The sequence below is a fragment of the Oncorhynchus tshawytscha genome, linkage group LG01 (genome assembly GCF_018296145.1).
Source record: "Oncorhynchus tshawytscha isolate Ot180627B linkage group LG01, Otsh_v2.0, whole genome shotgun sequence".
Taxonomy (NCBI): Eukaryota; Metazoa; Chordata; class Actinopteri; order Salmoniformes; family Salmonidae; genus Oncorhynchus; species Oncorhynchus tshawytscha.
The window spans coordinates 89234120-89247382 of record NC_056429.1 but is presented as its reverse complement, the minus strand read 5'-3'; the positions used below and the strand labels follow the sequence as shown (position 1 = coordinate 89247382).

The 13263-nt window shown below is 42.9% G+C and overlaps 1 protein-coding gene across 1 annotated transcript; it reads left to right on the top strand.

The window, feature by feature from the left end:
• Positions 1-1149: 1149 nt before the first annotated feature.
• LOC112259974 (vacuolar protein-sorting-associated protein 25-like) lies at positions 1150-8760 on the top strand. The gene is made up of 6 exons (XM_024434712.2): positions 1150-1295; positions 1833-1978; positions 2219-2272; positions 2355-2443; positions 3844-3919; positions 7723-8760. Exons 1-6 carry the CDS (start codon positions 1249-1251, stop codon positions 7833-7835), a joined length of 525 nt encoding a protein of 174 aa, XP_024290480.2. The 5' UTR covers positions 1150-1248; the 3' UTR covers positions 7836-8760.
• Positions 8761-13263: the final 4503 nt, after the last annotated feature.

The window sequence follows — 13263 nt, the reverse complement described above, 5'->3', positions numbered from 1 at the left end:
TGGAGTATTTCTCCTGTCTTATCTGGTGTCCTGTGTGAATTTAAGTATGCTCTCTCTAATTCTCTCTTTCCCTCTTTCTTTCTCTCTCTCGGGGGACCTGAGCCCTAGGACCATGCCTCAGGACTACCTGGCATGATGACTCCTTGCTGTCCCCAGTCCACCTGGCCGTGCTGCTGCTCCAGTTTCAACTGTTCTGCCTGTGGCTATGGAACCCTGACCTGTTCACCGGACGTGCTATCTGTCCCAGACCTGCTGTTTTCAACTCTCTAGAGACAGCAGGAGTGGTAGAGATACTCTCAATGATCGGCTATGAAAAGCCAACTGACATTTACTCCTGAGGTGCTGACTTGTTGCACCCTCGACAACTACTGTGATTATTATTATTTGACCATGCTGGTCATTTATGAACATTTGAACATCTTGGTCATGTTCTGTTATAATCTCCACCCGGCACAGCCAGAAGAGGACTGGCCACCCCTCATAGCCTGGTTTCTTCCTATGTTTTGGCCTTTCTAGGGAGTTTTTCCTAGTCACCGTGCTTCTACACCTGCATTGCTTGCTGTTTGGGGTTTTAGGCTGGGTTTCTGTACAGCACTTTGATATATCAGCTGATGTAAGAAGGGCTACATAAATACATTTGATTTGGAGTAGTGCAGAAGTTGTCATATGCTGAGGCAGTGAAGAAAGTAGAGGAAGATGGGACAAGGGGGAGGGATCCTGAGAGGAGTGGTGTAAGTAGATCTGTACCAGTACAGAGGGATAGGCCAACAAGTGATATGTTTCAGTGAGATTGGGTTTATTAGCATTTATAGTAATGGTTATCAACTCTACTGTAGGGATGGAACGTACGTCGCAGAAAATTGAGGTTGTGGTGGAAGCTGCAGTTAAGGTATTTGACTTTGCGAGACTTGACATCAGAAGACTTACTGAATGTGTTAAGTGTTGGTGTCCCATCCTTTCAGGTTGTTGGCCTGAGGTATGACCAAATATATGAATAGTGGAATAGGGTGGTGTTATATTGTATTAATATTTGTTATTTTTATTTTGGTAAGTGTAGTGTTCGATGGTAGTGTATTTGTTTATTTATTTATAGATTTTTCAAGCAAAGTATAACGAAGTTGTACTCCAATCTAGTAGGTGGCGGCAATGGAACATTTATTGGATGCCAACCGCCGTTGTCGCATTGAAGAAGAAGATTTATAGGTTTCACTTACTTCCGGGTGTCAGCTGTGCGTACATTTTTTTGCAATGAGTTTTGAGTGGCCTTGGCAGTATAATTTCCCTCCGTTTTTTACGTAAGTTAACACTTTTCACAACTAAACTGCGATTCCAGGTATAAAGAAGTATTGTGTTTTCGAATAAAATGGTTTACATGCTTTACAATAATGCTAGCTGAAGCTAGCTAGGGAAGTTAGCTTTAGCCATCCAAGGTAAACATATTTTAGGTTCGATTCAAGGTTTCGATGCAATGAATGATTGTAGTGCTTTGCTCGATATGTAGCTAGCGAGATAGCTATGCTTCTTGATGTTATAACTACTTCGTTTATAATTAGAGTTAACGTTAGCTACCTGTGATATATTAGCTAGCTGGCTCGTAAAGCTTGTTAACTAGGATGGTCAATTGTCTAGATGCATTACATTCAATTTTCTAATTTGCAACAAATAATGTATGATGTGGTTGTTCCCAGCTAACGTTTATGATTATTATTCACCTCTCCAACTTAATCAAACTTACTTAGCCGTTAGTGAGTGGTTATCTAGGTACTTCTGTCTCTTAACTTAGCTACATGCCAATATAAGTTGATGCAATGGTTACTTTTGATTGTTGACAGGTTACAACCCAATGTTGACACCAGACAGAAACAGCTTGCAGCATGGTGCTCCCTTGCTCTCTCCTACTGCCGCCATCACAAGCTCTACACTTTGGGCATCATGGAAGTCCAAGAGTGCCCTGTGTTCAACCACAAGAATATTGATAGTATCCTTTTATTCACCGTGTTCAGTAAGTTTCACTTACTGACATATGTCATAGATCTAACCAACCCGAAAAAACACAAGAGGCCATCTCTGGATCTCCTGTCCTGTTATTTGGTGTTGGATAGTGACTTTGAAGCTATGGAAAGGTAATAACTTAGAAACTTTATAAGGATGTTCTTTGAAATTATACCCCCTGAAAATTTCCCCTCATATCTGCTAGAAACCTTAACTGATCTTGCAGGAAAACTATCAACGGAGGCCATACTAATTGTTTTTGAGGAATTGAGGAAAAAAGGTAACAGGGCTGCTTTCATTGAAAGATGTATTTGGATTCTTATTATGACACTAACAATAATTTAACTGGATATTGCTTGCAGGGAACCTGGAATGGTTAGACAAGAACAAGACACAGTGTCTAGTCATGTGGAGGAGGCCAGAGGAATGGGGCAAACTAATTTACCAGTGGGTGAGTAGGTCTGCTATGGGTCCTGGTCTAAAGGAATACACTATATAGGGAGTAGGGTGCTTCTCTGGACGTAGCATAGATCGCCATTTACATTGTTGGAAGAATACTGTAATGTATTATCATTATAGAAGATGTCCAGTGGTCTAGTAGATTTTAGAGGTCGACCGACTGATTTTTCAACGCCGATACCGATTATTGGAGGACCAAAAAAAGCCAATACAGATTAATTGGCCGAAAAAAAAGTATATATTTATTTGTAATAATAATAATTAAAACAATACTGAATGAACACTTATTTAGTATAACACACTTATTTAGTGCTGTTTCAATGAATGCTTACGAGCCTGCTGGTGCCTACCATCGCTCAGTCAGACTGCTCTATCAAATCATAGACCTAATTATAACATAATAACATACAGAAATACGAGCCTTAGGTCATTAATATGGTCGAATCCGGAAACTATCATCTCGAAAACAAAACGTTTATTCTTTCATTGAAATATGGAACTGTTCCGTATTTTATCTAATGGGTGGCGTCCATCAGTCTAAATATTCCTGTTACATTGCACAACCTTCAATGTTATGTCATAATTACGTAAAATTCTGGCGTATTAGTTCGCAACGAGCCAGGCGGCCCAAACTGTTGCATATACCCTGACTCTGCGTGCAATGAACGCAAGTGACCTGCTAACCTGGATTTATTTTTAGCTAAATATGCAGGTTGAAAAATATATACTTGTGTATTGATTTTAAGAAAGGCATTGATGTTTATGGTTAGGTACACGTTGGAGCAACGACAGTGCTTTTTCACGAATGCGCACCGCATCGATTATATGCAACGCAGGACACGCTAGATAAACTAGTAATATCATCAACCATGTGTAGTTAACTAGTGATTATGATTTATTGATCGTTTTTTATAAGATAAGTTTAATGCTAGCTAGCAACTTACCTTGGCTTCTTACTGCATTCGCGTGACAGGCAGTCTCCTCGTGGAGTGCAATGTAAAGCAAGGGGTTAGAGTGTTGGACTAGTTAACCGTAAGGTTGCAAGATTGAATCCCTGAGCTGACAAGGTAAAAATCTGTCGTTCTGCCAACAAGGCAGTTAACCCACCGTTCCTAGACTGTCATTGAAATTAAGAATGTGTTCTTAACTGACTTGCGTAGTTAAATAAACGTGTTTAAAAAAAATAAAATAATAATCGGCCAAATCATTGTCCAAAAATACCGATTTCCGATTGTTATGAAAACCTGAAATCGGCCCCAATTAATCGGCCATTCCGATTAATCGGTCGAGCTCTACTAGATTTACTAGTAATAGTCTAAATCCTGGTGACCTCAGTATGCTGTTATTGATACTTCTTTATGAAGTTTGTGTTTCCTCTCCCTATCATTTCAGGTCTCTAAAAACGGTATGGTCAATACGGTGTTTACACTCTACGAGCTCGCCAACGGTGACGACACAGAAAGCGAAGGTACAACAACAGAAATGTGCATTTTTGACGTACAGTGCATTCGGAAAGTATTCGACACCTTGACTTTTTCCACATCCCCCCCCGTTACTGCTTAATTATGAAATCTCTTTTTGCCTCTTCAATCTACACACAATACCCAATAATGACAAATGCGAAAACAGTTTTTTTTACATTTTTGCAATTCTATTAAAAATAAAAACTGAAATACCTTTTTACATAGGTATTCAGACCCTTTCCAGAAGGACAACCATCTCTGCAGCACTCCACCAATCAGGCCTTTATGGTAGAGTGGCCAGACAGAAGCCGCCACTCAGTAAAATGCACATAAGTGCCTTTTGGCAAACTCCAAGCATGCTAACGGACTCTGACCATGAGAAACAATATTCTCTGGTCTGTTGAAACCAAGATTGAACTCTTTGGCCTGATTGCCAAAGTGTCACGTCTGGAGGAAACCTGGCACCATCCCTACGGTGAAGCATGGTGGAGGCAGCATCATGCTGTGGGCATGTTTTTCAGCGACAGGGACTGGGAGACAAGTCAGGATCAAGGGAATGATGAACGGTTAGATCCTTGATGAAAACCTGCTGCAGAGTGCTCAGGACCTCAGACTTGGGCGAAGGTTCACCTTCCAACAGGACAACAACCCTAAGCACACAGCCAAGACAACTCAGGAGTGGCTTCGGGACAAGTCTCGCCCAATACGGAAGTGGTCAGATGACACGGATGCTACGCTACAGGACTGTTTTGCTAGCACAGACTGGTATATGTTCCGGGTTTCATCCAATGTCGTTGAGGAGTATACCACCTCAGTCATTGGCTTCATCAAAAAGTGCATCGACGACATCGTCCCCACAGTGACCGTACGTACATATCCCAACCAGAAGCCATGGATAACAGGCAACATGCGCATTGAACTAAAGGCTAGAGCTGCCGCTTTCAAGGAGCGGGACACTAATCCGGATACTAAGAAATCCGGCTATGCCCTCATACGAACCATCAAACAAGCAAAGTGTCAAAACAGGATTAAGATTGAATCCTACTACACCGGCTCTGACACTCGTCGGATGTGGCAAGGATTGAAAAATATTACGGACTACAAAGTGAAACCCAGAGGCGAGCTGCCCAGTCACGCGAGCCTAGCAGACGAGCTAAATACCTTTTATGCTTGCTTCAAGGCAGGCAACACTGAAGCATGCACGAGAGCACCAGCTATTCTGAACGACTGTGTGATAATGCTCTCAGTAGCCGATGTGAGCAAAACCTTTAAACAGGTCAACATTCACAAAGTCGTAGGGCCAGATGGATTACCAGGATGCCTACTCGAAGCATGCGCGGACCAACTGGCAAGTGTGTTCACTGACATTTTCGACCTGTCCCTGACCGAGTCTGTAATACCTACATGTTTCAAGCAGACCACCATGGTCCCTGTGCCCAAGGAAGCGAAGGTAACCCGCCTAAATGATTACCGCCCCATAGCACTCACGTCGGTAGCCATGAAGTGCTTTGAAAGGCTGGTCATGGCTCACATCAACAGCATCCTCCCGGGTACTCGAGACCCACTCCAATTCGTACACCGCCCTTACAGATCCACAGAAGACGCAATCTCAATCACACTCCACACTGCCCTTTCCCACCTGGACAAAAGGAACACCTATGTGAGAATGCTGTTCATTGACTACAGCTTAGCGTTCAACACCACAGTGCCCACGAAGCTCATCACTAAGCTAAGGACCCGGGGACTAAACACCTCCCTCTGCAACTGGATCCTGGACTTCCTGACGGGCTTCCCCAGGTGGTAAGGGTAGGCAACAACATGTCTGCCACACTGATCCTCAACACTGGGGCCCCTCAGGGGTGTGTACTTAGTCCCCTCCTGTACGCCCTGTTCACCCACGACTGCGTGGGCAAACACGACTCCAACACCATCAAGTTTGCTGATGACACAACAGTGGTACGCCTGATCACCGACAACGATGAGACAGCCTATAGGGAGGCGGTCAGAGACAACAACCTCTCCCTCAATTTGAGCAAGACAAAGGAGCTGATCGTGGACTACAGGATATTGAGGGCCAAACTGTCCCCCATTAACATCGACGAGGATGTAGTGGAGTGGGTCAATAGTTTCAAGTTCCTTGGTGTCCACATCACCAACGATCTGTCATGGTCCAAACACACCAAGACCGTCGCAAAGAGGGCACAACAAAAACCTTTTCCCCCTCAGGAGACTGAAAAGATTTGGCATGGGTCCCCAGATCCTCAAAAAGTTCTACAGCTGCACCATCGAGAGCATCCTGAATGCTTGCATCACTGCCTGGTATGGCAACTGCTCGGCATCTGACCGCAAGGCGCTACAGAGGGTAGTGCGTACGGCCCAGTACATCACTGGGGCCAAGCTTCCTGCCATTCAGGACATATATAATAGGCGTTGTCAGAGGAAAGACCATAAAATTGTCTGAGACTCCAGTCACCCAGGTTATGGACTGTTTTCTCTGCTACCACACGACAAGCGGTACCAGAGTGCCAAGTCTAGGACCAAAATGCTCCTGAACAGCATCTACCCCTAAGCCATTCGACTGCTGAACAATGAATCAAATGGCTACCGGTCTATTACATTCACCCCCCCCATTTGTTTTGTACACTGCTTCTACTCTCTGTTTATTATCTATGCATAGTCACTTCACCCCTACCTACATGTACAAATGACCTCTAACCTGTACCCCTGCACACTGACTCTGTACCGGTGCCCCCTGTATATGGCCTCGTTATTGTGTTACTTTTTATTATTTTTTACTTTAGTTTATTTGGTAACTGCACTGTTGGTTAGGGGTTGCAAGTAAGCGTTTCACTGTAAGGTCCTCACTCGTTGTATTCGGCGCATGTGACAAATAGTTTGATTTGAACGTCCTTGAGAGGCCCAGCCAGAGCCTGGACTTGAACCCGATCAAACATCTCTGGAGAGACCTGAAAATAGCTGTGCAGCGATACTACCCATCCGACCTGACAGAGATTGAGAGGATCTGCAAAGACGAATGGAAGAAACTCCCCAAATATAGGTGTGCCAATGTTTTAGCGTCATACCCAAGAAGACCTGAGGCTGTAATCGCTGCCAAAGGCACTTCAACAAAGTACTGAGTAATCAAATGTATTTATTAAGCTGTCTTTACATTATCCGATGTCACAAATTGCTATACAGAAACCCAGCCTAAAACCCCAAACAGCAAGCAATGCAGATGTAGAAGTACGGTGGCTAGGAAAGACTCCCTAGGAAGAAGCCTAGAGAGGAACCAGGCTGTGAGAGGGGCCTCTCCTCTTCTGGCTGTGCCGGGTGGAAATTATAACAGTACATGTCCAAGATGTTCAAACGTTCATAGATGACCAGCAGGGTCTAATAATAATAAATGGCTTTTCATAGCCTAGCATTCAGATCCTGACTATAGAGTTAGAGACAGCAGGTGCGCTAGAGAGAGAGAGTCGAAAACAGCAGGTCTAGGACAAGGTAGCACGTTCGGTGAACTGGTCTGAATACTTATCTAAATGTGATATTTTGTGTTTTACTTTGTCATGTGATCAACAGTTTTTGCTTTGTCATTATGGGGTATTGTGTGTAGATTGATGAAAAAAAGCAATTTAGTCCATTTTAGAATAAGGCTGTAACGTAACAATGTGGAAAAAGTCAAGGGGTGTGAATACTTTCTGAATGTACTGTATTTCTTGCTATTTATCCCTACCACAAAACATTTGTACTGTTTTATACCATCTGAGCTGTACTGCATAAGTAAATAGCTGTAACACATTTCCCCCAGAATTCCATGGGCTGGAGGAGTGGATGCTGATTCGCTCGCTGCAGGCCCTGCAGACGGACGGCAAGGCAGAGGTCATCACCATGGATGACGGGAAGGGGGTCAAGTTCTTCTGAAGTAGCATTGCATTGTGGGATTGACCAAGGTCTCAAATCAGATTGGGAACCTTTAATCCTTATAGACTGTGAGGGTTCTGCTAGCCTGTTCCCAAATCTGTTTGTGTTGTCCTGCTAATTCATGTGGTCATTGGTGTGACACAGGATGTGGCAAGACAGTGCAAACAGATCTGGGACCATGTTAATAGGGATACTGCTGTTTAAAAGGCTATTATTTGCACCTCTGCACCCAATCCACCTGCTTGATGAGAATAATTGTAGAATAATAATAATTCCTCAAATTTAAAGTATTTTCTTATTGGAAGAGAACCAATCTAGATAGTAAATTTACATTTTAGTAATTTAGCAGACGCTATTATCCATTTGCAGGAGCAGTTTAGGAGATGACTTTAGTTTGACTACTGTGGTAGTTACCTGGGACTTTTGATGTGGGCAGGTGTTCTGACAGACATGTGTCTCATAATTCAGGGGAGCCAGTCCTATACATGTTTAGGTATTCTTGGAGAGATACTCTCCCCACAATCTATCTTCCCCTTACTGTTTTCTGTTTTCTTCTGTTTTGTATTTAGAACTCATTTTTATTCTCTGGTTAATAACAAATATACTTGCAGTGATGTGGTGGTGGTGCGGCAGAGCTGGGGACTTCTGCCCGCCTGTTTTATTGCTGTTCCTCTTTACCAGAAATTCCAGTCAAGACACCCTAGATACATTTGGGGAGTTTGAAAACCCCAGGAAGAGGAAACAGAATCTTGGTTTAGTTCAGCTGTTATAATGGTGCTGGATGTCTCATGCATAGACTGACTGCTGTAAACCCTTAGTACAGAACCTATGACACTGTCTCTGTGTTCTATTGAACCTCTTTTTTTAAATGTATTTTTACTAGTGGAATACTGTAAGAAATAAATTGAATAGATATTGAGTCCTACTTGCAGTTATGATTGAGGACAATGTTGTACGTCAAGGATTTGAGCACCAATCAATTTTATATATATGAATGTCTATGGTGGCAACATACCATATCCTTGCTTAGGGGAGCTTGGAAGAATTTGTTGTATTATAGTGCCCCCTACTGTCAAAAGATAAATACAGTTTCTGTATTACAGTTTTAATACGACTTTATGAATGGGCACCAGGCTTATATATGGAAGAACATTATTTAGTTAAAGTAATACTAAAGGTTGTTTGAGAGCATCAAGTCAGTGATGTTTTGTGGGACAATTCTGACTGACTCATCTACTAATGATAATGAGTGGTTATGCAGTGATTTGTAGATCAGTTAGTTGGCAGTCGTCTGCAATGTTGATCAAGCCCAGAGACTACATAACCAAGAAATATATAGCCTGCCTTACACAACCATGTTGGTAGTAACTTCCTAGTGATCACTAGACAGACTGACTGGGATGTTACTGTGTTTATGTACAGTTCATTCGTAAAGTATTCAGACCCCTTTATCTTTTTTCTCATTTTGTTACGTTACAGCCTTACTCTAAAATTGATTTAATACATTTTTTTCCCTCATCAACCTACACACAATACCCCATAATGACAAAGCGAAAACAGATTGCTAGAATTTTTTGCCAATGTATTACAAATAAAAAACAACTTATTTACATAAGTATTCAGATTCTTTTCAATAAGACTAGAAATTGAGCTCAGATGCATCCTGTTTCCACTGATCATCCTTGAGATGTTTCTACAACTTGATTGAAGTCCACCTGTGGTAAATTTAATTAATTGGACATGATTTGGAAAGGCACACAGATGTCTATGTAAGGTCCCACAGTTGATAGTGCAGGTTAGAGCAAAAACCAAGCCATGAGGTCAAAGAAGGAATTGACCGTAGAGCTCCGAGACAAGATTGTGTCGAGGCACAGATCAGGGGAAGCGTGCCAATTTTTTTTTGCAGCATTGACAGTCCCCTAGAACACAGTGGCCTCCATCATTCTTAAATGGAAGAAGTTTGGAACAACCAAGACTCTTCCTAGAGCTGGCTGCCTGGTCAAACTGAGCAATCGGTGGAAAAGGTCCTTGGTCAGGGAGGTGACCAAGAACCCGATGGTCACTCTGACAGAGCTCCAGAGTTCCTCTGTTGAGATGGGAGAACCTTCCAGAATGACAACCATCTCTGCAGCACTCCACCAATCAGGCCTTTGTGGTAGAGTGGTCAGATGGAAGCCACTCCTCAGTAAAAGGCACATGAAAGGCCACCTGTAGTTTGCCAAAAGGCACCTAAAGTCTCTCAGAATATGAGAAACACGATTATCTGGTCTGATGAAACCAAGATTGATATCTTTGTCCTGAATGTCAAGCGTCACATCTGGAGGAAACCTGGCACCATCCCTATGGTGAAGCATGGTGGTGGCAGCAACATGCTGTGGGGATGTTTTTCAGTGGCAGGGACTGGGAGACTAGTCAGGATCAAGGGAAAGATGAACGGAGAGATCCTTGATGAAAAACTTCTCCAGAGCTAGGCCGAAGGTTCATCTTCTAACAGGACAATGACCCTAAGCACACAGCCAAGACAATGCAAGAGTGGCTTCAGGACAAGTTTCTGAATGTCCTTGAGTGGCCGAGCCAGACAGAGCCTGGAATTGAACCCGATCGAACCTCTCTGGAGAGACCTGAAAATAGCTGTGTAGCGACGCTCCCCATCCAACCTGACAGAGCTTGAGAGGATCTGCAGAGAAGAATGGGAGAAACTCCACAAATACAAGTGTGCCAAGCTTGTAGCGTCATCCTAAAGAAGACTCGAGGCTGTAATTGCTGAGGAGGACCTTGCAAATTAGCTGACAATGTGGAATGTCTCCATAGGCTTGGTCCTTGGTCCAGCTGAGCTGACTCTTGTGCGTGTTTGCTGATAACTCACTGTAGTGTGACAGGTGTGGCTGACTGGGGCCTTGGTGATGTGTCTTGTTTCAACCTATGGGAGAGAAGCTCTCTGTCTCCCAATCTACTATCATCATGGCTCAGTGTTTCATCTGCGTCTATATTGGCTCCGTATTCTCTATATAGTGGGATTCTGGTCAAACGTAGTGCACTACAGGGACTGCTGTTTGGGACACACCCCATGGCTCTCACTCTGCCTTTCTTTCACTGTTTATGATGAGACCAAGAAGGACAACTGCACGAGGGAAGAATTAATTGCCAGAACCATGTTGTGCCCTCATAGTCAAGCATTCCTTATTAGAAGAGAATTGAAGCATATTTTATGAACACATAATTGGTCATATGAGCTATCAGTTTGATCCAAAACAACCTTATTAACAGAACACCGCATCTTGGAACTTGCCCAGTACACCCTGTCTATGCCTATGTGGTGGACTGGAAGCCTGTGAGGGTATGTGAAGAATCCAGACAATCCATGCTTCCTGTACAGAGCTACATTAAATAACACCAAACAAAAATATAAACGCAACATGTGAAGTGTTGGTCCGATGTTTCATGAGCTGAAATTAATGATCCCAGAAATTGTCCATATGCACAAAAAGCTTATTTCTCTCAGATTCTGTGCACAAATTTGTTTACATCCCTGTTAGTGAGCATTTCTCCTTCACCAAGATAATCCATCCACCTGAGAGGTGTGACATATCAAGAAGCTGATTAAAAAGCATGATCATTACACAGCTGGACCTTGTGCTGGGTACAATAAAAGGCAACTCTAAAATGTGCAGTTTTGTTCCACAACATAATGCCACAGATGTCTCAAGTTTTGAGGGAGCGTGCAATTGGCCTGCTGACTGCTAGAATGTTCACCAGAGCTGTTGCCGAAGAATTGAATATTAATTTCTCTACCAATGCCATTTTAGAGAATTTGGCAGTACGCCTCAAAACCGAAGACCAAGTGTAACCCTGCCAGCCCAGGACCTCCACATCCGGCATCTTCACCTGCGGGATCGTCTGATACCATCCACCCGGACAGCTGACGAAACTGGGGTTGCACCAAAGAATTTCTGCACAAATGGTCAAAACCTGTCTCAGGAAAGCTCATCTGCGTGCTTGTTGTCCTCACCAGGGTCTCCACCGTTGGCACGCTGGAGAAGTGTGCTCTTCAGGGATGAATCCCGGTTTCAATTGTATCGGTGTGTGGGCGAGCGGTTTGCTGTTGTCAACATTGTCAACAGAGTGCCCCATGGTGGCGGTGGGGTTATGGTATGGGCAGGCATAAGCTATGGACAATGAACACAATTGCATTTTACCGAAGGCAATTTGAATGCACAGAGATACTGTGACGAGATCCTGAGGCCCATTGTTGTGCCATTCATCCGCCACCATCACCTCATGTTTCAGCATGATAATGCATGGATGGCCACATGTCGCAAGGATCTGTACACAATTCCTGGAACGTGAAAATGTCCCAGTTCTTCCATGGCCTGCATACTCGCCAGACATGTCACCCATTGAGCAAGTTTGGGATGCTCTGGATCGACAAGTACAACAGCGTGTTCCAGTCCCCGCCAATATCGAGCAACATCACACAGCCATTGAAGTGGAGTTTTATTTAGTTTTATTTAGCACCCCAGTATTTCTACTTGCACATCCTCATCTGCACATATATCACTCCAGTGTAAATTGCTAAATTGTAATTAATTCACCACTATGGCCTATTTATTGCCTTACCTCCTCACTTCATTTGCACACACTGTATACAGTGAAGCCTACCTGTATACAGAAAAGCCTACCTGATTAAATAAAGGTGAAAATAATAATAATAATAATAATAATAAATAAATAAAAATATATATATATTTATATATATATATATATATATATATATATATATATATATTATTTTATTTTTTTTTTTCACCTTTATTTAATCAGGTAGGCTAGTTGAGAACAAGTTCTCATTTACAACTGCAACCTGGCCAAGATAAAGCTAAGCAGTGTGACAAAAACAACAGTTACACATGGGATAAACAATCATACAGTCAATAACACAGAAAAATCTGTATACAGTGTGTGCAAATGAAGTGAGGAGGTAAGGCAATAAATAGGCCATAGTGGTGAATTAATTACAATTTAGCAATTTACACTGGAGTGATATATGTGCAGATGAGGATGTGCAAGTAGAAATACTGGGGTGCAAAAGAGCAGAAAAACAAATATGGGGATGAGGTAGGTGGTTGGTTGGTTGGATGCGCTATTTACAGATGGGTTGTGTACAGCTGCAGCGATCGGTAAGCTGCTCTGACAGCTGACGCTTAATGAGGGAGATATTTGTCTCCAGTGGGACAACATTCCACAGGCCACAATCAACAGCCTGATCAACTCTATGGGAAGGAGATGTGTCGTGCTGCATGAGGCAATTGGTGGTCACACCAGATACTGACTGGTTTTCTGATCCACTCCCCTACCTTTTTTTTAAGGTAACTGTGACCAACAGATGCATATCTGTATTCCCAGTTATGAAATCCATAGATTAGGGCCT

Coding starts and splice junctions, on each gene's coding strand:
- LOC112259974 (XM_024434712.2), top strand. CDS start 1,249: ATGAGTTTTGAGTGGCCTTGGCAGTATAATTTCCCTCCGTTTTTTAC. Junction 1,296..1,832: donor AATTTCCCTCCGTTTTTTAC/GTAAGTTAACAC, acceptor GATTGTTGACAG/GTTACAACCCAATGTTGACA. Junction 3,920..7,722: donor TGACGACACAGAAAGCGAAG/GTACAACAACAG, acceptor CATTTCCCCCAG/AATTCCATGGGCTGGAGGAG.